At 36.9% G+C, this 20,745-nt stretch overlaps 1 protein-coding gene and 1 long non-coding RNA gene across 2 annotated transcripts in view; one reads left to right on the forward strand and one right to left on the reverse strand.

The window, feature by feature from the left end:
* Positions 1-20,745, forward strand: part of LOC128546988 (F-box/LRR-repeat protein 4-like) — a 76,027-nt gene that overhangs the window by 8,301 nt on the left and 46,981 nt on the right. The window contains exons 5-7 of the mRNA XM_053518461.1: positions 1,952-2,050; positions 2,681-2,814; positions 4,432-4,706. Coding sequence (XP_053374436.1) covers positions 1,952-2,050; positions 2,681-2,814; positions 4,432-4,706 — 508 coding nt within the window. The remainder of the gene's footprint in view (positions 1-1,951; positions 2,051-2,680; positions 2,815-4,431; positions 4,707-20,745) is intronic.
* On the reverse strand, positions 7,317-9,312 carry LOC128546993 (uncharacterized). The gene is made up of 3 exons (XR_008366249.1): positions 9,156-9,312; positions 7,999-8,111; positions 7,317-7,468 (listed from the first exon to the last, which is right to left on the reverse strand). It is a non-coding gene; the product is annotated as an uncharacterized LOC128546993 (long non-coding RNA).

A 20,745-nucleotide genomic window follows, 5' to 3' on the forward strand; every position in this document is an offset into this window, starting at 1 on the left:
CAAATTGCATCTACTCAACCTTTGGGCCAATTTTAACCAAACTTCACAGGAATGTTCCTTGGGTAGTCTTAAAGACTTGCCAAAAAAAATAAAGAAAATTTTTCTTAAAAATATTCTCCCAACACTGCAAGGCTCAGATGTGTGGCCTGTAGCATTGAGTATTATAGTTCCTCTACTAAATTTATTAAAATTATTTACTCATCTGAGTCAGGTGAATATTATAGAGCCATCATGGCTCTCTTGTTATATGTATGTATACAGAGTCTACAAAGATTGTTCTAAATATAATTGTCACTATAACAGTTATTTCTTCATAGATTTGCTTCAAGCTTAAAATAGTTTTTCGTCAGTGCCAACCACATCATATGACTCAAAGTCATAACTCTTGCACCAATATTTCATGAATAATGCCCCCTTTTTACTTTGAATTTCAGGTTAAGTTAAATTGTCATATTAAGTTCTTGTGCAAATTCACTCTATCTCTGTTAATGTGTGGTGTATTCACTTCAAATATAACAGTTGTTTCAAATTGTCACCCACATCTTATAAAAATTATAACAAGGTTCATGAAGTGTAGATCTGCATGTCATTTTTGAGTGGGGGGAGAGGAGGGTGGACAAAGATTGATGGCAACCATACTCCAGTTTTCATTATTATTTGAATTAACATTTTCAAACCAGAAGTGTTGAGCATGTATGAAATGTTTTGTTTCCTCTGCTGGGGTGTTAAACTCTAGTTTCCTCAGATATGCCCCATATTATTTTCCAGCATGGAAATAGTGCCATATCTCCTCTGACAGCTCTTGTTGCAGTTTCTCCTGCTACACATATCGCACTGTATAAAGGCATTTTGAAAAGTAAACAAACAAATGAACTACATAAGGTGAAGTCCATATACAACTTTTCTTGCATACCAGACAGGGATTTCCGGTGTTTTTACTGGTGCTGGAAAAGGCCATCTTACACCCCGGGGTGTAAGATGACTCTCCTGCTGTAAATGACGTATTATGAACTACATATACGTAGAAGATTTATGTAGTAGTTTATATTTTATTTAAAAAAACGGAATAAAAATTCAATACCTTGACAGTTCCTATTGCTTTCTGATAGTATATTTCTCGACTCAAATTACGTTATTTTATCAAAAATTCATAACGTTACGCTGCAACTGATAAAACAAAACCGGAACTAAAATTGTTATTTGTTTTGAAACGTCATGATGTCTTTCCTGTTTACGGGCGTTGGTTTCCCACGCTTTGTTTAAATACACTGCTATAAGAAATAGTTCTAAAAAGAAAGCCGTTCGATTGATTTTATTTTTATTATTATTTCTTGAAATCAGTATGCAAGAAAAAGATTCTGTCACTAGTTATAGGTGCAGATGGAAATATCCGGCTCTCAGGTAACTGTTTAGGCGGTTACTCGGCAGGATATTCACATCTGCACCTACAACCAGTGAAAGAATCTTATATTCTGATCAAAACACCAATTCCTCAGTGGCCGAGTGGTAATCCTCTATGTTTTGAACTTGAAGTACTTTATGTTGTTTGTTCGGTTCTGAGGCCTGAATTGTTTTATTTTTTAACTGCATTTGATTACTTATTTTTCAACTGCTACAGAGAGTTAATTAATTTAATTCCAAAATTTTTCACAACTAAATTATGTCATTTTAATAAAAGATAAATGAGTATTCTAATTGTTATACATTCCTTCTCATTATGTTTAAGTATCGTGCATTGCCATAAGCCATTTTAAATGGGCTTCCATACAGCCAGACCAGAGTTATGGTCCTTGACTTAGTCAAAAACATGATACAAGTGACAGGAGTGGGGGGCGTCAGTGTCTTACGGACACACATCTTGTTTTATGCAGGAAATATCTTTAAACAATAAGAAAAAAAATTGGAACACACAATATACATGACAAAACACTGTTTCTTGTTTATTTTACAGGACAAGATGGAAAACACTGTGGGAGGGAGAACCCACTCTGCCTGGCCCTACCTCCAGAATGTTCTGCCCTCCACTAGCAAGGTGTCCATTCCCAACAGAGTAAGGCTTTTGTTGGAAAAGTTTATTTTTTCAATGGAAATTATTTGCAGAATGAAACACATTCATAATTTAAAAATAGACTGCTCCTTCATGAAATACTCCAGTTCATTGTGCTGCAAATATAAATTTGTTGTGATAGAGGGAGCCTACATGTCAGAGTGGTCATCTTGCTGTCTTTGAATCACTTACCGCTCAACTGAAACCTTCCTTAGGCAGTAGAATTCTTTATGTTAGGAAGTCGCCCATCTGGCATGTTCTGCCCAGGTACTTGTCTGTACCTGAAACAATGCCTGGAGAAGCACCTGGGGTCTTCCTTCACCATCAGAAGCTGACAAAGTGTCACCATCTGTCTTAAATTGTTTGGTATGATTCTAAATCCAACAAAAACAAAAAACTTTGATGGAATAGTTGATATCAGAATTTTAAAAAAATAACCTTTGAAAAGCATAAAAGATTTAACATTTTATAGTTTGTATTTGTTTTTATTTACTTAGCATACATAAATTGAAGTGTTATTTAAATGCATATTTAAATGAGATGAGATGTTTAGAAATAACAGTGATGTTAGTTGGATTATTTTTTATATAGTGCTGAGAAAATATTTGAGTTTTTATATATAATTGTTTGTAGTTTGATTCGACTGGAACTGTGTCACAAGTTGGTGCATTACTACACAGAGCTTGACTATGTTGTGTTATATGGAACTGCCTCTCCAGAGGAGGAGGAAGAAAAGTCAATGGTCAATACTCAGTGTATGGTCTCAGGTAAGTACCCTCTTTTCCCAGTCAAAGTGACCATAACACCTAGAATTGTGTGAAAACATAATTATTTGTGGGGATTAGTTTTCGTGGTTTTATTAATTGAACCTCAACAAAGAAATTAAATTTCCATTAAAATCCATAAATTCACATCCCCACTCGCCATTGTTTTGGTTTCCGACATACTATTCATATATATGAAGTAAATAGCTAAAGATAAAATATTTTAGTAAAAGATGGCCTTTGATGGGAGTTTTTTCGACAATAGCAAAATTTTCTATTTATATAGTGTTTATATAGTGTTTTAAAAAGAAACCAAACATGGTGGTTAGTAAAAATGATAAATTCTCTGAATGTGCAGTGAAAACTACAGCAAAAATGACATCAGCTTTCCTTTTATATGCTTCAAGAAATATGTTTCTCTGTGCGTTGGAAGATAACAATGATTTGGTCTTGTCTTCTAGTCTGTCCAACTATCTAGCTGTCTGTCCATCTCTAAAGTTTGTCTATGCTACTTCTATAAAACTACTGATTGGATTTCAGTGAAATTTGAACCAAGTCATCAGCCTTTTTTTTGTTAAATGATTCTTTTGGTGGACTTTGGTGGGCCTCTTAAAAGTAATTTTTCCCCAAAGGAAGCACTTACAATACAAATTATATCCAGTATCTGTATTTTGTAACATTCAGAACTGTTGAAATATAAACATGTTGTAGGTATTTTCATATGACTTTATAGTATTCAAAACATATATTATGCAACTTGTTTATTAAAACCAAGATTATTTGCACATATTTTGAAGTTTTTCAGTTTAATAATTTTTTATGGTTACTGACTTTCGAAGTAAAAAATGTGCCATATTTACTTATTTTTATAATCTAGTAACTTCTTATCTTCACCAAAAATTTTCACAAAATATATATGACTAAGATAGTATTTATCATTTATAAAAAGTAGGGCCGGTATATATCCTTAACTTATCAAAAATGCCTTATTAACCATTTTTGTCCTCTAGCACCTTCATTTCTTTACTAATTCTTGTCATATTTACGCAGAATGTGTATAAGTCTAAGGTTTAATTCTTAAATGTTTATGGGCCAGATTTGCGAATTAGATCGAGAGTTATATGCCCCTTATTTTTAAAAAAATTGCTGAATTTGGCTACTATACACTAGCACCTTCACTTTTTTGCCAATACTAATGATGTGAAGACATAATGTTTATACTTGATCATTAAGAAGATTTCACTCAAAGCTGATTACGGGCAAATTAATGTGGTTGTCAGTAGTTCTGTGTCTTTGAATGTGAATTCATATCTTGAGTGTGGTGTGCTAAAGTTTGGTTTCTGCAACATTGAACTTGTCATAAAGAATGGAAGATGTATTTGCCCCTTAAGTTATGGAATTATAATGACAGTGGGTACCTCTGTTTGTTTACATATTCCCTTCATGCAGTGTCTGGGTTCACCAGCTGGTCTAGACAGCATTGTGTTTGGAAGTGTCAAAGAATGTAAAGAAATCGGAAATTACTGATTGTCATTCTTCATACACTACCTGAAAGTCAGGGCAAGTTGATAACTATCACAAAGAAAATGTTCATTGAAAATTGTCGATCTTTTTTGGCAGACAAAAAAGGAAATCACATGACTGAAGTTTCCATGGCGATGAAAAAATTAGAACAGTTATCTATTGGATCTAAATCGGGCTCTCCAACCAAATCAGATACCTTATCAAGTAGACAGGAACATAAAACTGATAAAAGTAAGGAAGCTGTGCTGGATAACTTTGAAAATAGTGATATAGAAAAGGGAAGTGAATGTTATGAGTTGGGGGAAGTAAATCGACAGATGAGTGAAGAGGAAGTGACAGAATCAGACAATGGATATTTTGATTTATTACCTGTGAGTATTATTTACTACTATATGTGGGTTGATTGAAAAGGGCTGTTGAATTGGTTGTAATTAGTTACAGAATTCCAGTTATTGGAGGTAATCATGTCACCTCATTAGGACATACTGTTTTTGCCTTGCCCTTCATCTGCATTTAGTTTAGTCACATTTCAAAGAACTTCACAGGATGTTTGGTATAAAGCATAGATGTACAGATTGTTTGTACCTCTCACTCGGGTTATTTATTGCTGAGTTATGGCCCCTTTCAGGTTGTTCTTTGATAACAGTTGTCAATACTACCAGACTATTTCTTTACTATTGATTGGATTTGAATGAAACTTCGTATGTATGATCAGTGGCACGCCATTTTGCAGGTTTTATTGTTGAATGATTTTTCACAGATATTTGGACCTTTATTAGTCCCCTTCTGGTTGAAAACCAGTTTCGGGGACTATAGGAATGTGCTTTTCCGTCATTCCGTCCATTCGTCTTTCTGTCCGAGCTTACATTTGCATACTTAGGTGGCTATAGGAACAATAGGTAACTGTACTTTTTCTTTGATGTCATTCATTCTGTAAGGCTTTTATGTGGCTATTTTTCTCTTATGTGGCTAAAAGAACAGTAGAGAGAACAAGAGTAGCCACATAAGTATCCATTTATAGGAACGTCCGTCCGTCCACAATTCAGTGTCCAGTCCATAACTCTGTCATCCATGAAGGGATTTTAATATTACTTGGCACAAATGTTCCCCATAATGAGATGACGTGTAATGCGCAAAACCCGAACCCCTGGCTTAAAGGTCAAGGTCACAATTGGAGGTCAAAGGTCAACAGGGCTTTTTTCCTGTCCAGTCCATAACTATGCCATCCATGAAGGGATTTTAATATTACTTGGCACAAATGTACCACATAATAAGACAATGTGTCTTGCACAACTTTCAGACCCCTAGCTCAAAGGTCAAGGTCACACTTGGCAGTCAAATGTTTACATAGCATGAACAGGGTCTGTTTCGTTTAACTCAGTCATTCATTAAGGGATTTTAATATCACTTGGCGCAAGTGTTTCCCATGAAGAGACGATGTGTCGTGCCAAATCCCAGACCCCTGGCTCAAAGGTCAAGGTCACAGTTAGAGGTCAAATGTCAGCAGGGCTTTTTTCCTGTCCGGTCCAAAACTCTGCCATCCATGAAGGGATTTTAATATTACTTGGCACAAATGTTCCCCATGATGAGACAAGGTGTCATGCACAAAACCCGGACCCCTAGCTCAGAGGTCAAGTTCACAATTGGAGGTCAAAGGTTAATAGGTTTTTTTTCCTGCCGGTCCAGGACTCTGTCATCCATCAAGAGATTTTAATATTACTTTGCATAGTTGTTCCCCATGAAGAGATGACATGTCATGCGCAACTCCCAGAACCCTAGCTTAAAGGTCAAGGTCACACTTTGAGATAAAAAGTCAATGGGATTTTTTCCTGTCCGGTCTGTAACTTTGTCATGCAAAACAGGATTTAAGTATCAGTTTGCACAAATATTCTCCTACATGAGACAATGTGTCATGCACAACACCCAAGCCCTTAGATGCAAGGTCAAGGTCACACTTGGAAGTCAAAGGCCAAAAGGGTTTTTTTCCTGTCTAGTCTGTAACTCAACAATTCTTAAAGGGATTTTAATATTACTTGGCACAAATGTTCACCACCATGAGACGGAGTGTCATGCGCAAGAACCTGGTCCCTAGGTCTAAGGTCAAGGTCACACATAGAGCCAAAGGTCAGATACAAGAATGACTTTGTTCGGAGCATTTCTTCTTCATGCACGGAGAGATTTTGATGTAACTTGGCACAAATGTTCACCACAGTGAGGCACCCTTGTTTTTAGAATTACGTCCCTTTGTTGTTACTATAATTAGATCATATTGTAACTTATTTATTACTGGCCGTAGGGAAAAATCGAGACCAGTTTTTCGTGGTACAACATGCATGTTACATCCAATTTTTAGGAGCATTTTGACTTATTTCTACCTGGTAAAGAGTTTCTGGTGGACTTATATTATATAGATTTTTCTTTTCTTTTTTAAGGATTAATATCCCTTTGTTGTTACTGTAAATAACTTATGACACCTTTTTTGATAATTGGCCAAAAAAATGCCATATGAAAACAACTGTAGGTTTTTAAAAATATAAATGTGTCAGGACATGAGATTTTTGGCCCAAATGCGATTTTGGTCGAAAATGGGTTTTTCAGCTAATCTGACAGATTGTCATGTTCCAAGTAAAAATTTGAAATTTGACAATAGAAATCAGCCACAGTTATGGAGAAATTACCGCTTTTCAGACACCATATTTTCGTCTAACTGAATCAAAATAGACGCAGAATATATTAATGCAGACTCCTTCTTAAATACTATGAAAAGAAAGTACATAATGAAATATCAAACACAACATGCACTTAATTAAATTTCTTTCTTTCTGTTTCTTTCTTTCATATTAATACATATCATTTTCCCCTAAAAATCGTTTCCATGGCAACACAGTTGTTAAATCAAATTTTAATAGTTCCTTGGTAAATCCAGCCAAAATTAACATCTAGAAAGTATAGTTAATATACTGTCAACATTTTCTAGTGTACAAACAGATTTTAAAGATAACATTAAATTTATTCCATTGGCATACTTTCAACTGGATGGTAAGCAAATATATTAGTTCCTTGGGTTTCATTTCCATTCACAAATTCATAAAGAATTTTATTTTTCTGGAAATTCTTTCATCCTTCAGCCATTCTGCAAAACAAAATTGCAAAAGTATTAGTAACTTTAAGTAGAAAGTTACAGAATAGAACACTGTGAAGCATTTTTTTTTAAAAATAAAAGTGTCTTTATGTGTAATCTACATAGAAGCATGACTAAAAAGTATCCATCCATCCATCAACCTTATAATTTTCAAGAATACTAAAGCTAGCTAATTTTCTGACATATTAGACATACACTTAAAAGAATTAGTTCATTCAGTCTAACTAAATGAATACTCAAATACTGCAACAGTTTCTTGGAAAAATACATGTATGGTGATATTCAATCATTATGCATATTTCCCCACTCTCCTCTTAATATGCTAGATATGTTTGTTGAATGAATCTGTTAGTAATGATTTCTTTCAAAATGCTATTAATACAATCAGGTCATTTATGTGTATGATATTTTAAGATGTATTTAACTTACTTTTACTCATTTTAAGAGGAATTTATCTTTTGTATATATTTTTAAGATGTATTTATCTTTCTTACAATAGAAAAACAATGAAAATTACAAACTCACAAACTCTTCTAACATGTGGTATGTAGGCATGCCTTGAGAAATCCTTTTTTTTTTGTTTAAGGACATAGCAATATGCCAGCTGTTCCTCAGTTGTTGATCAAAAGTTGATCTGTAAAATTAAAAATACTTTTAAAAAAAGCTGAAATGTGAAATAAAGATGGCCTAGCTAGTTACATCAGCACATGGAACACAAAGATTTATATTAAGAGTGTGATATGTTTCAACCAAAAGCATGACTTTCTTAACAAAATGTCTTTAAAGTTTAAAATATATTCATTTAATTTGCAGAAGTGGTTTGTAACTTGTAAAGAACATTGTGTAGTGGTGAGGAATCGAACAATCATGGTCAAATGAACTGAATGCAAATTTACATGAAAAGCTATTGAGCATCTGTTTTATACAAAATAAAAACAAAACACTATTCTTTGTACTTTTGTAATTAAAGTTAGTTTGAGATGAATAAGAAATAATTTATTTAGACTGACAAAAGATGTGATACAACTGTTCCTGTAAGTCACTACATAAATATGGATAAGGCTGTGACTTTTGGCCTACTGGTCTTTCATACTGATCAGAAATAAGAGTGAAAACTGTTGTGGAAAAAAGTTAGCTTCCTGAATAATGCCCCCCACGCTTATTTGGGGAATATCTGAGGGGAGTGGGGAGGAGGGGGGGGGGGTAATTTACAGATAAAAGAAACGGGGGAGGGGAAAGAGGGGTTGTATTTAGTTTATGTAGTGTGGAAGCAGTTCTCAAGCATGGGAAGGGAGTATTTCATATGACAATGAGAGGGAAAGAGAAGAGGTATTTGACAGGAAGTTGATTGGGAGGGGGGTAATTTGAGGTAACCCCAGTTGTGGGAAGGGGGGTAATATGTTTCCGGGAGGGGGGGTAATTTTCTTTTTTGAAAAACTGCGGGTGTTCTGGCTGACATAACTTAACTGACGATATTTTAATTTTGTGGTTATTTTCCATTACAATCAGAGGTCCGTAACAGCATATAAACATCTCTGAGCTGAATATTTTTAGCTAAAATTAAAGCCCAGTCGACATTTCCGGGATATTTTTCAAGAAAAAAACACGGACAAAACGGTCGACATGGATTTAATTAATATTTTTAAAATCTACATATTGTGTAAATATTACTACTTACCTGTAAATCGCGCAATGCCATTCATTATCCCTTTTAAATTAATCGTCAGATAACTGTTTAAGAGTTTCCTTTCTCACGACCTGTCATGCTTACAAATGGCGTGTTGGTACAAAGGGCGATAAATAGTCTGTTATTTGATAACGAAACGAAATGACAATTTAACACGGAAATGTTACAATGCATGCATGATAAATGACGTTTGTCTCTTCATTCATTTATAGTCCCAATAATATAGTGTTAATTCATAAAATGCATCAATTGACGCGAAAACGTGTTAAACTCCACTCATTTTTGTGACGTAACTTTAATCGAGTTTTTCTCGAATGACGTAACGCCGCATTTGGGCCAAAAATCCCATGGTGCGGCACAAATTTTAATCCAAGTGTTTTGTTATATTGTATATGTAGTACAATATTGTTTATACATCATTGATAGATATCAGTTCATTATGTTATACTGCAGTAGAGAAAATTGATCTTCAGGAAAATTGGTCAGAATGATTGCCTTGATGAAATCTAAATAAATTTTGCATATGGGTCATCTGGGGTTAAAAAGTAGGTCAATAGGTCAAATCAAAGAAAAACCTTGTGTATGCGATAGAGGCTGTATTTTTCAACTGATCTTATGAAATTTAGTCAGAATAATTGCCTTGATGAAATCTAGGTCAAGTTTAAATATGGGTCATCTGGGGTCAAAAAGTAGGTCACTAGGTCACATCAAAGATAATACTTATTTAAACTCAAGAGACCACATTTTTGGTCAAATATGTTTACACTGTTATGGTGTGTTTCTCAGGTGATTAACCTAGGGCCATCTTGGCCCTCTTGTCATAACGTATAATTTGTCAGTATAAACTGCTATGCCCCAGCAATGACGTGATATTTACAAACCTGACTATAAATAGATTTAAATGAAGCAAAGGGAATACTTGTCTAAATCTAAATATTCCTAGTTTACTTATCTATTGCAAGTTAGCTCAGAGGTAATAAATACTGATATTTACTTGTCAAGTAATGTACAAGCAATATGAATTTTTACTTTGTCAATTATCATAAAATGAACATCAGTCCTCCTGTTTTCGCTAGAATCACATTATCATTGGGGATTAGTAAGTTTCAAAACTTTCTTAAGAAATATTGTAATAACTTTCTGATATCTTAAAAAAAATTCTTTTTTTCTTTGTTGTCATATGATCTGGAGTTCAGTCCCTTTATTATGCTAATTATCAATTTTTAAACAGTGTAAAATGAAATTTTAAAAGGTGTCAGTGGTGTTGCACATTTTCATAACCTGTCGTGAACAGACTTGGTCAAAATTAATCTGTCATGAACAGACTTGGTCAAAATTAATCTGCTGTAACTTGCTGTATTGTGTTTTATGCTTCCAAAGGATCTTATTAACTTGATATTTAATTTTAAAACATAATAATATGTGAGTATTGTCAGACATGTTCCAGAAACATAAATAGTTATGAGTCCGCATTGTTAACGAATGTGACTTTGGCTTTCGAGTTCTAAAAATGTGCAATCCACAGTATTATAGTCAAACTGAAGACCATCTCCGAATTAGGGCCACGACTATAACACCTGCTTATAAAGGCCATTATTTGATATTACTCGAAATAAAAAACAATACATACAGCCTTCTCTAAATTTATTAAACATGTCACCAATCTGTACCGACAATATATTCAAATAGATATAGGTACATGATAATAAAACCTTGAAATATTGCTTACGAATTACATGTATATTCATATCATTTCAAATTAATAAGTTTGGTTGTGTCGGCCGCTCAAATTTGGTAGCTAGCTCATCGACCGGAAGGGACCAAGCGTGCCAAACATTACAAGTGAAATTGCCAAAAGGATCCCGGTCGCCGAGTCACCTTTGAAAATATTACTAATGGCATCAATTGCTACGCGTCGCATTACCAAAGGAGTCCCACTGATCGTGCAATCATAGACCCCAGCTTCCAAGTTGACCATACCGTGAATCGGTACCAACCTTGAAAGCAAAGGACCCATAATCACACTACCAGCTCGATACGAGGTATGCCTGTAGAACCTGTAATGCGTTACTGGCAGCAAACACGTCGACTAGGCCTTCCCTTACAGAAGAAAAAGGCCTGCTGCGTACTCTTGCTGTGTACATACAGCGTATATGATGCGTACATGATGTGTACTGAAATCAAGGGCTTTAAATAGTACGCAGGATATACACCGCACATACACCGATAGTACGTTTGTAGTACACTTTTGACATGCAAATGAGCTCTGCCGCGTACTACTTGCGGCGTACATGCTGTGGACTACATAGTACACAGGATGTACGCTGGAGGAATTTAGTATGCGAAAAATAGTACGCAGCATGTACGCGGCACATACACTTTTCACATGCAAATGAGCCTGCGGTGTACTACCCCTGCGGCGTACATGCTGTGTACTCCTGTGGCATACATGCTGTGTACTCCTGCGGCGTACATTCTAGGTACTCCTGGCCCGAGTCCTGCGGCGTACATGCTGTGTACTCCTGCTGCATACATGCTGTGTACTCTTGTGGGGAAACTGCTGTGATAATGTAAATTCCTTACCCCACCAACTTTCGTATGCAAATGCAGATCATTTGGACAGAAAAAAAACAGAAAAAAGATAAGTGACATGCATCAATAAGTATTTACCCTTACCAAAATAATGTAGATTGATGTTATCAAATAAATTAGTATGCTTTTCTTCATCCACTTTTCAATGAAATGAATCAATTTTTGTAGCATGTAATTTGGTAAACATCTGAAGAAAATGGCGTAACTGCATCAAGGGGAAACAACTTTAATGCAACTAAATATAAGTGTTATAAATTTCGAAGTATCTGCGGTGTACATGCAGTGTACTGTTTTCTTGTACAAGTCCCTCCTGCGTACATGCAGTGTACTCCTTAAATTTTCAGAGTCTGTGCTGCGTACTTGAAGTGTACTAGTGACCTCCTGCGTACATGCTGTATACTCGTCGAAATAGTACGCGGCATGTACGCGGCATGCGGTGTATGTAAAATGTACTCCTCTGGCGTACTACTGTGTTCGCGGCATATACACAGCAAATACGCAGCATGTACGCCACAGAGGCTTGCTTCTGTAAGGGTTACCAAAACTACATGGGCCAGACCTAGTGACCCGAAGCAACATTCAGGTCAACGACAGACTACAAACAAACCCGAAGCAACATTTGAGTTTACCACTACTTAGTGACCCGAAGCAACATTCGGGTCAACAACAATAAGTAAACAAGTAACCCGAAGCAACAGTCCAGTTGACAACCATTGAAATAACCTGGTGACTCAGAGTAACAATAACAGCTTACATAAAGTAGTGACCTGCGAAATAAGATAGAAAAATCTGAATACGGACGGCCATGTCTCCTCTTGAACGCAAAATAGAATGCCATCGAGGAGAGAAGTCACGCCCATATTCCGAAGTAAGCGAAATTTGAAATTGTAAATAACGATAACTTGTTAAATTTACTTCATAGAAACTGCAACGCCTGGTCACCTTCCGGCCAATAAGAATTTTACCGCAATATACAGCATATAAATAGAGCGACATATATGAATGAAACCTTAAGATAGACTGTCCGACTCTTTATATACATACATTTATATTATTTGGCATAGAATTACGTCTTCATGAAGTAAATACACTAAATGTCCAGAATTATGCTGCTTAGTATACATGTAATGTCAAATAATTGTCCCATTAAGCTAGCACAAACTGTCACACGATATAAATGCACATAAAATGTGTAATAAGAACAAACAAATACCCGAGCACTATGATCATTAACTGACAAATCACTTCCAATAAATCAGTGTCCACACTAAATAAGTATATTACAAATGACTGTTCACATCAGCATTAATTCCAGGCACCGCTAAGGCGCCTGTTACCGTCTATTTGATAAAATCACAGTCTTCATAACAATATACTGTTTTCACATCTGAATTGCATTCGTCTTATTGCTCTGGGTACATGAGTTGGTGACACCGTCAGAATTCAACATTGATACAACAGAAATTTGTAATGTGGTATCCTGAAAATATATACAGCCAACAGCAATTCCTGACCAAAAATAGTTATCACATGGTATAGTATAGGTGAAACAATCTTAGTAATCAAAAATATGGTAGCTTTTGCGGGCTGAGGCGGGCGGGGAAAAGTTGTAAGTTAGATGTTCTTTACAGGTAGACTACGACGTAAGTGAGAAGGCTGCACGTGTTTTTAGCTCACCAGAGCACAAAGTGCTCAGGGTGAGCTATTGTGATCGCTCACCGTCCGGCGTCTGTCCGTCCGTCCGTCCGTCTGTCGTCCGTCCGTCGTCCGTCCGTCCGTCCGTCCGTCCACACTTTCCTTTAAACAACATCTCCTCCTAAACCAACAGGCCAATTTTGATAAAACTTCACAGGGATGTTCCTTGGATGGTCTTCTCTAAAAATTATTCAAAGAATTGAATTCCATGCAGAACTCTGGTTGCCATGGCAACCGAAAGGAAAAACTTTAAAAATCTTCTTCTCAAAAACCAGAAGCCCTAGAGCTTAGATATTTGGTGTGAAGCATTGCCTAGTGGACTTCTACCAATTTTGTTCAAATCATGACCTCGGGGTCAAAATTGACCCTGCCCCAGGGGTCACTTGATTTTACATAGAAAAATCTTAAAAAATTTTCTTCTCGAAAACCAGAAGCCCTAGACCTTAGATATTTGACATGTAGCATTGCCTAATGGACCTCTACTAAAGTTGTTCAAATCATGACCCCGGGGTCAAAATTGACCCCGCCCCAGGGGTCACTTGATTTTACATAGGAAAATCTTCAAAAAATTTCTAAAAATAAAGCAGAAGGCCTAGGTCTTAGATATTTCACGTGTAGCATTGCCTAGTGGACCTCTACAAAATTTCTTCAAATCAGACCCCCGGGGTCAAAATTGACCCCGTCCCAGGGGTCACTTGATTTTACATAGGAAAACCTTAAAAAATCTTCTTCTCAAAAAGCAGAAGCCCTAGAGCTTAGATATTTGACATGTAGCATTGCCTAGTGGACCTCTACTAAAGTTGTTCAAATCATGACCCCCGGGGTCAAAATTGACCCCGCCCTAGGGGTCGCTTGATTTTACATATGAAAATCTTCAAAAATTTTCTTAAAATAAACCAGAAGGCCTAGAGCTTAGATATTTCACATGTAGCATTGCATAGTGGACCTCTACAACATTTGTTCAAATCATGACCCCAGGGTCAAAATTGACCCCGCCCCAGGGGTCACTTGATTTTACATAGGAAAATCTTCAAAAAATTTCTAAAAATAAACCAGAAGGCCTAGGTCTTAGATATTTGACATGTAGTATTGCCTATTAGACCTCTACAAAATTTCTTCAAATCATGACCCCGGGGTCAAATTGGCCCCGCCCCATGGGGTTACTTGATTGTACATAGAAAAATCTTCAATATTTTCTAAAAATAAACCAGAAGGCCTAGAGCTTAGATATTCGACATGTAGCATTGCTTAGTGGACCTCTACAAAATTTGTTCAAATCTTGACCCCCTCAGGGTCAAATTGACCCAGCCCCAGGGGTTACTTTATTGTACATAGGGAAATCTTCATAAATTTGCTTAAAATAAACCAGAAGGCCTAGATCTTAGATATTCGATATGTAACATTGCCTAGTCGACTTCTACAAACTTTGTTCAAATCATGACCCCCGGGGTAAAATTGGCCCCGCCCCAGTGGTTACTTGATTGTACATCGGAAAATTTTCCAAAAAATTTCTAAAAATCATCAATTTGACATTTGAAACATATAACTCTGGTGAGCGATCCAGGGTCATCATGACCCTCTTGTTTGCTTTTATAAGCCATTATTAAAATTGTTCTCGGCTCAGTAATTATGTGTAATTCGTATCAGTCAGAAAGACGGGAACCAGTTATAAGAAAAGACCGAGAGATAACCGTGTGACCATGGCAAGGAGCATAACAAGTATTTCTTGAATAAATAAATCAAATTATTTTTAATTGAAAATAATTTATCTTATTTGATATTACTCGAAATAAAAAACAATACATACAGCCTTCTCTAAATTTATTAAACATGTCACCAATCTGTACCGACAATATATTCAAATAGATATAGGTACGTGATAATAAAACCTTGAAATATTGCTTACGAATTACATGTATACTCATATCATTTCAAATTAATAAGTTTGGTTGTGTCGGCCGCTCAAATTTGGTAGCTAGCTCATCGACCGGAAGGGACCAAGCGTGCCAAACATTACAAGTGAAATTGCCAAAAGGATCCCGGTCGCCGAGTCACCTTTGAAAATATTACTAATGGCATCAATTGCTACGCGTCGCATTACCAAAGGAGTCCCACTGATCATGCAATCATAGACCCCAGCTTCCAAGTTGACCGTACTGTGAATCGGTACCAACCTTGAAAGCAAAGGACCCATAATCACACTACCAGCTCGATACGAGGTATGCTGGTAGAACCTGTAATGCGTTACTGGCAGCAAACACGTCGACTAGGCCTTACCAAAACTACATGGGCCAGACCTAGTGACCCGAAGCAACATTCAGGTCAACGACAGACTACAAACAAACCCGAAGCAACATTCGAGTTTACCACTACTTAGTGACCCGAAGCAACATTCGGGTCAACAACAATAAGTAAACAAGTAACCCGAAGCAACAGTCCAGTTGACAACCATTGAAATAACCTGGTGACTCAGAGTAACAATAACAGCTTACATAAAGTAGTGACCTGCGAAATAAGATAGAAAAATCCGAATACGGACGGCCATGTCTCCTCTTGAACGCAAAATAGAATGCCATCGAGGAGAGAAGTCACGCCCATATTCCGAAGTAAGCGAAATTTGAAATTATAAATAACGATAACTTGTTAAATTTACTTCATAGAAACTGCAACGCCTGGTCACCTTCTGGCCAATAAGAATTTTACCGCCACAATAAATTTCAATTTATCCCCCAAAATTATTATTGAGACGCACAGAGATTTTTTATTATGGCAGACTTCAAATAATACAGATAAAACTCCAACCCCACCTCATTTAAATGGACCCCGTCAGATCTAAAAAAATTAGTAGCCGTATCAATATCTGGTCTCACTATATCACTCCTGCCAGACCGACTTGTAATAATCCGGCCCGATCTATTTATTCGTTTGCGTTTGACGTCAATAGCTTTGAGATTACAGGCCCCCCTCCAGACCCTCCTTGGTAAAATATCTACCCAAATGATAATTGTTTCGGGGAAGGCATCGCGTAGATATTTCACTTCTGTCTCTATTAACTCCCTTAGCTCGATAGAAAATAAACTTGTCAAATCGTTACCACCTAAATGTAAGATGATAGCCCTTGGTGGCGGTGACAGTAATACTTGAGTCTGTACTGAATGGCGAAATGATGTCCATCAAAGTCCGCTTATTCCCTACCAAGCTATAGTTATATCGGGTAACGAAAGGTTGGGTTTACCGGTGTCTGCTGCTCGTTTACCAGCCCAGAACGGAATTGAATCTCCCAGGACCCACACATCTACAAATAGTTATTAGATGGAATTGACAAGAATACCTTAAATGTGGAAAAATTCGCTTTAAACGGAATAACTACCAGGAAGAACTGACTTCAATGTACTTTTTTAAAAAAAAAAAAAAAAAAAAAAAAAAAAAAATGTTGTCCGCTGATACAGTTAAGAGTGGAAAAACACCTCTTTACTGTAGAATTACGTTCGGATGTACACTTTATAGCAATTAGATTTCCATCTACCAAGTTTCATAATTACACTCGCTGAATAACCCTTAGTTGCCAAGTCTGTAGCCCGACCGATTCTAAAGCTATGCGATTTAAATGTACCAGTAATTTGATTTTTACTCAGACATTTATACAGAATGGCTGAAAATTGAGTTCTGGTAACCGGGGTGCCTTCTTGATGACAAAATAATATTCCTTCATTTTTTGGTCTTACGGCCAAGAAATCTATTAATGTTTGCACTGCACAGACAGGCCCAGATTCTCTGGGTAGTTTTAACACAGTCGGTTTTCCCCTTTGGTTTGTTTTACTATGCCGAAGTTGAATTGTAAGATATTGGTTATCAATCACGACTTTCTTTTTCTTTTTTTTTTTCTTTCTCCTTTCTTTTTTCTCTTCTTCTTTCTTCTCCTTTTATTCTTCTTTATTTTTAAAACTGTTCTCCGCAAGTAACTGCCAACTTCCCCACATGAATCAGAGGTGGAGGTCTAATGATTGCAGACACAATATCGTTTATCAAATAGGCATGGAGAACATACGCCCCGCCCGAGGATCGAACTCACGACCCCGCGATCCTTAGACCAACGCTCTACATACTGAGCTAAGCGGGTGGGACCACAGCTGTTGAACTGATGGGCTGTTTGTTGAGTTAAAGCTTACAGTTTTACTGTTTTCTTGGTTGACCTCGTTTAGGTCCTCTGAACGGTCGGCGAAAGCCCCTGCCACGAAAATAAACTGAGGGCTTGTCATTTGACCTTGACCTGAAGAACCGGACTGGAAACAGGTGACCTCAGGATGTGGTGCAAAACATTTTGCGCATATATGAGGATATTTACAGTTTGACCAGAAACAACTACCTCTGTTAAAATCATGGCACGTGTACCTGAGAGGATTTATAACTGACTGATTCGCAGACTGATTATCCTTGACCTGTATACATCGCCACCAAAGTTCGTTATTTGTTTGTGACCATGGGGACGGACATATAGCCTGGCGAAGGCGAAATTGTTCGTCATAAATTCTCCACCCGTTGCCCCCTTGGCGCATTGCACAGTCCCGTATGTTAAACATATAGTGAAGTAACTCATGAACTTTATCACTATGTGTCTGAAGGTAAATGGAAGCATAAATTATAAATGCATTGGTCCATTTTTCTATAGATGTAATTTTATCTTTGCTTTCTTTTTGAGATGACTCAATGTGGCCATCCGCCGAGAGTTTGAAAACACTACCCTTACAAAATTCAGACAGTTCGATAGCCCCTTTTAAGAGTAAGGCCAGATTAACGTATTCTCCACGACAGATTTGTTGTTTTAATGATGATGGTACATGTGCAGTCAAATCATCATTTGATAAACGAACGGATGGAAAGTTATGATTAAAGGAGGCATTCTGACACGTTTCATTGATCTGACGGGGTGGCAGAGGTACATTTTTGTCGTGTCCATTGTCAAATCCTATATTAGAAGTACTATTTGACCTTGAACTAGTCTCATTACCGTTACAAGACATAAGACCTGAACTACGAAAAACCTGTTCAAAATCAATAAAATTACACCCACCGGCATTTTCCTGTAACAGTATATTGCCTCCGTCATCTATATCTGATGGTTCTGCCGGACCACGTGGGGGTGTCCTTTCAGCGTGCTCAAGGTCATTGGCTCTTCGTTTCTGCCCGCTGGTGTTTGGATGGTTATTGCCTCGTTCCGCCTCATTCTGCTGGCCGCCTGCTTCATTCTGCTGGCCGTCGGCATTTCTGTTTGCCCTGGCTGGCCTTCCTGCCCTAGCCCTGCCGCCTCGCTGTCTAACACGCCCACGCGGCATTAGAATCCGAGATATATATATATATATACGTAGCAAAAGAAAAGTTGTAAGTTAGATGTTCTTTACAGGTAGACTCAGGTAAGTGAGAAAGGCTGCACGTGTTGTTTGCTTTTATAAGCCGTTATTAAGATTTTTCTCGGCTCAGTAATTATGTGTAATTCGTATCAGTCAGAAAGACGGGAACCAGTTATAAGAAAAGACCGAGAGATAACCGTGTGACCATGGCAAGGAGCATATAACAAGTATTTCTTGAATAAATAAATCAAATTATTTTTAATTGAAAATAATTTATCTTATTTTCTTTTGCAGTGTAACAATAAATATTGTCAACAAAGAAAATCATCTGTTTTCATGTAATTGTCAGTTTTCTTTGCAAGATATTCTGAAACAAATACTGTTTTATAGTTCACCTGTCACATAGTGACAAGGTGAGCTTTTGTGATCACGCAGCGTACGTCGTCTGTCGTCAGTGCGTGCGTCCGTCCGTAAACTTTTGCTTGTGACCACTCTAGAGGTCACATTTTTTGTGGGATCTTTATGAAAGTTGGTCAGAATGTTCATCTTGATGATATCTAGGTCAAGTTCGAAACTGGGTCACGTGCCTTCAAAAACTAGGTCAGTAGGTCAAATAATAGAAAAACCTTGTGAACTCTCTAGAGGCCATATATTTCACAAGATCTTCATGAAAATTGGTCAGAATGTTCACCTTGATGATATCTAAATCAAGTTCGAAACTGGGTCACTTGCCTTCAAAAACTAGGTCAGTAGGTCTAAAAAAAGAAAAACCTTGTGACCTCTCTAGAGGCTATATGTTTCACAAGATCTTCATGAAAATTGGTCAGAACGTTCATCTTGATGATATTCAGATCAAGTTCGAAACTGGGTCACGTGCCATCAAAAACTAGGTCAGTAGGTCAAATAATAGAAAAACCTTGTGAGCTCTCTAAAGGCCATATTTTTCATGGGATCTGTATGAAAGTTGGTTTGAATGTTTATCTTGATGATATCTAGGTCAAGTTTGAAACTGGGTTACGTGCAGTCAAAAACTAGGTCAGTAGGTCTAAAAATAGAAAAACCTTGTGACCTCTCTAGAGGCCATATATTTCATGAGATCTTCATGAAAATTGGTCAGAATGTTCATCTTGATGATTTCTAGTTCAAGTTCGAAAGTGGGTCACGTGCCATCAAAAACTAGGTCAGTAGATCAAATAAAAGAAAAACCTTGTGACCTCTCTGAAGGCCATATTTTTCATGGGATCTGTATGAAAGTTGGTCTGAATGTTCATTTCGATGATATCAAAGTCAAATACGAAAGTTGGTCCCATGCTATCAAAAACTAGGTCAGTAGGTCAAATAATAGAAAAACGTTGTGACCTCTCTAGAGGCCATATTTTTCATGGGATCTGTATGAAAGTTGGTCTGAATGTTCATCTTGATGATATCAAGGTCAAGTTCGAAAGTGGGTCACGTGCCATCAAAAACTAGGTCAGTAGGTCAAATAATAGAAAAACCTTGTGACCTCTCTAAAGGCCATATTTTTCATGGGATCTGTATGAAAGTTGGTCTGAATGTTCATCTTGGTGATATCTAGGTCAAGTTCGAAACAGGGTCATGTGCAGTCAAAAACTAGGTCAGTAGGTCTAAAAATAGAAAAACCTTGTGACCTCTCTAGAGGCCATACTTGTGAATGGATCTTCATAAAAATTGGTCAGAGTGTTCATCTTGATAATATCTAGGTCAAGTTCAAAAGTGGGTCACGTGTCCTCAAGAAGTAGGTCAGTAGGTCAAATAATAAAAAAACGTTGTGACCTCTCTAGAGGCCATATTTTTCATGGGATCTGTATGAAAGTTGGTCTGAATGTTTATCTTGATGATATATAGGTCAGTTTTGAAACTGGGTCAACTGCGATCAAAAACTAGGTCAGTAGGTCTTGAAATAGAAAAACCTTGTGACCTCTCTA

The sequence above is a fragment of the Mercenaria mercenaria genome, chromosome 11, assembly GCF_021730395.1.
Source record: "Mercenaria mercenaria strain notata chromosome 11, MADL_Memer_1, whole genome shotgun sequence".
Taxonomy (NCBI): Eukaryota; Metazoa; Mollusca; class Bivalvia; order Venerida; family Veneridae; genus Mercenaria; species Mercenaria mercenaria.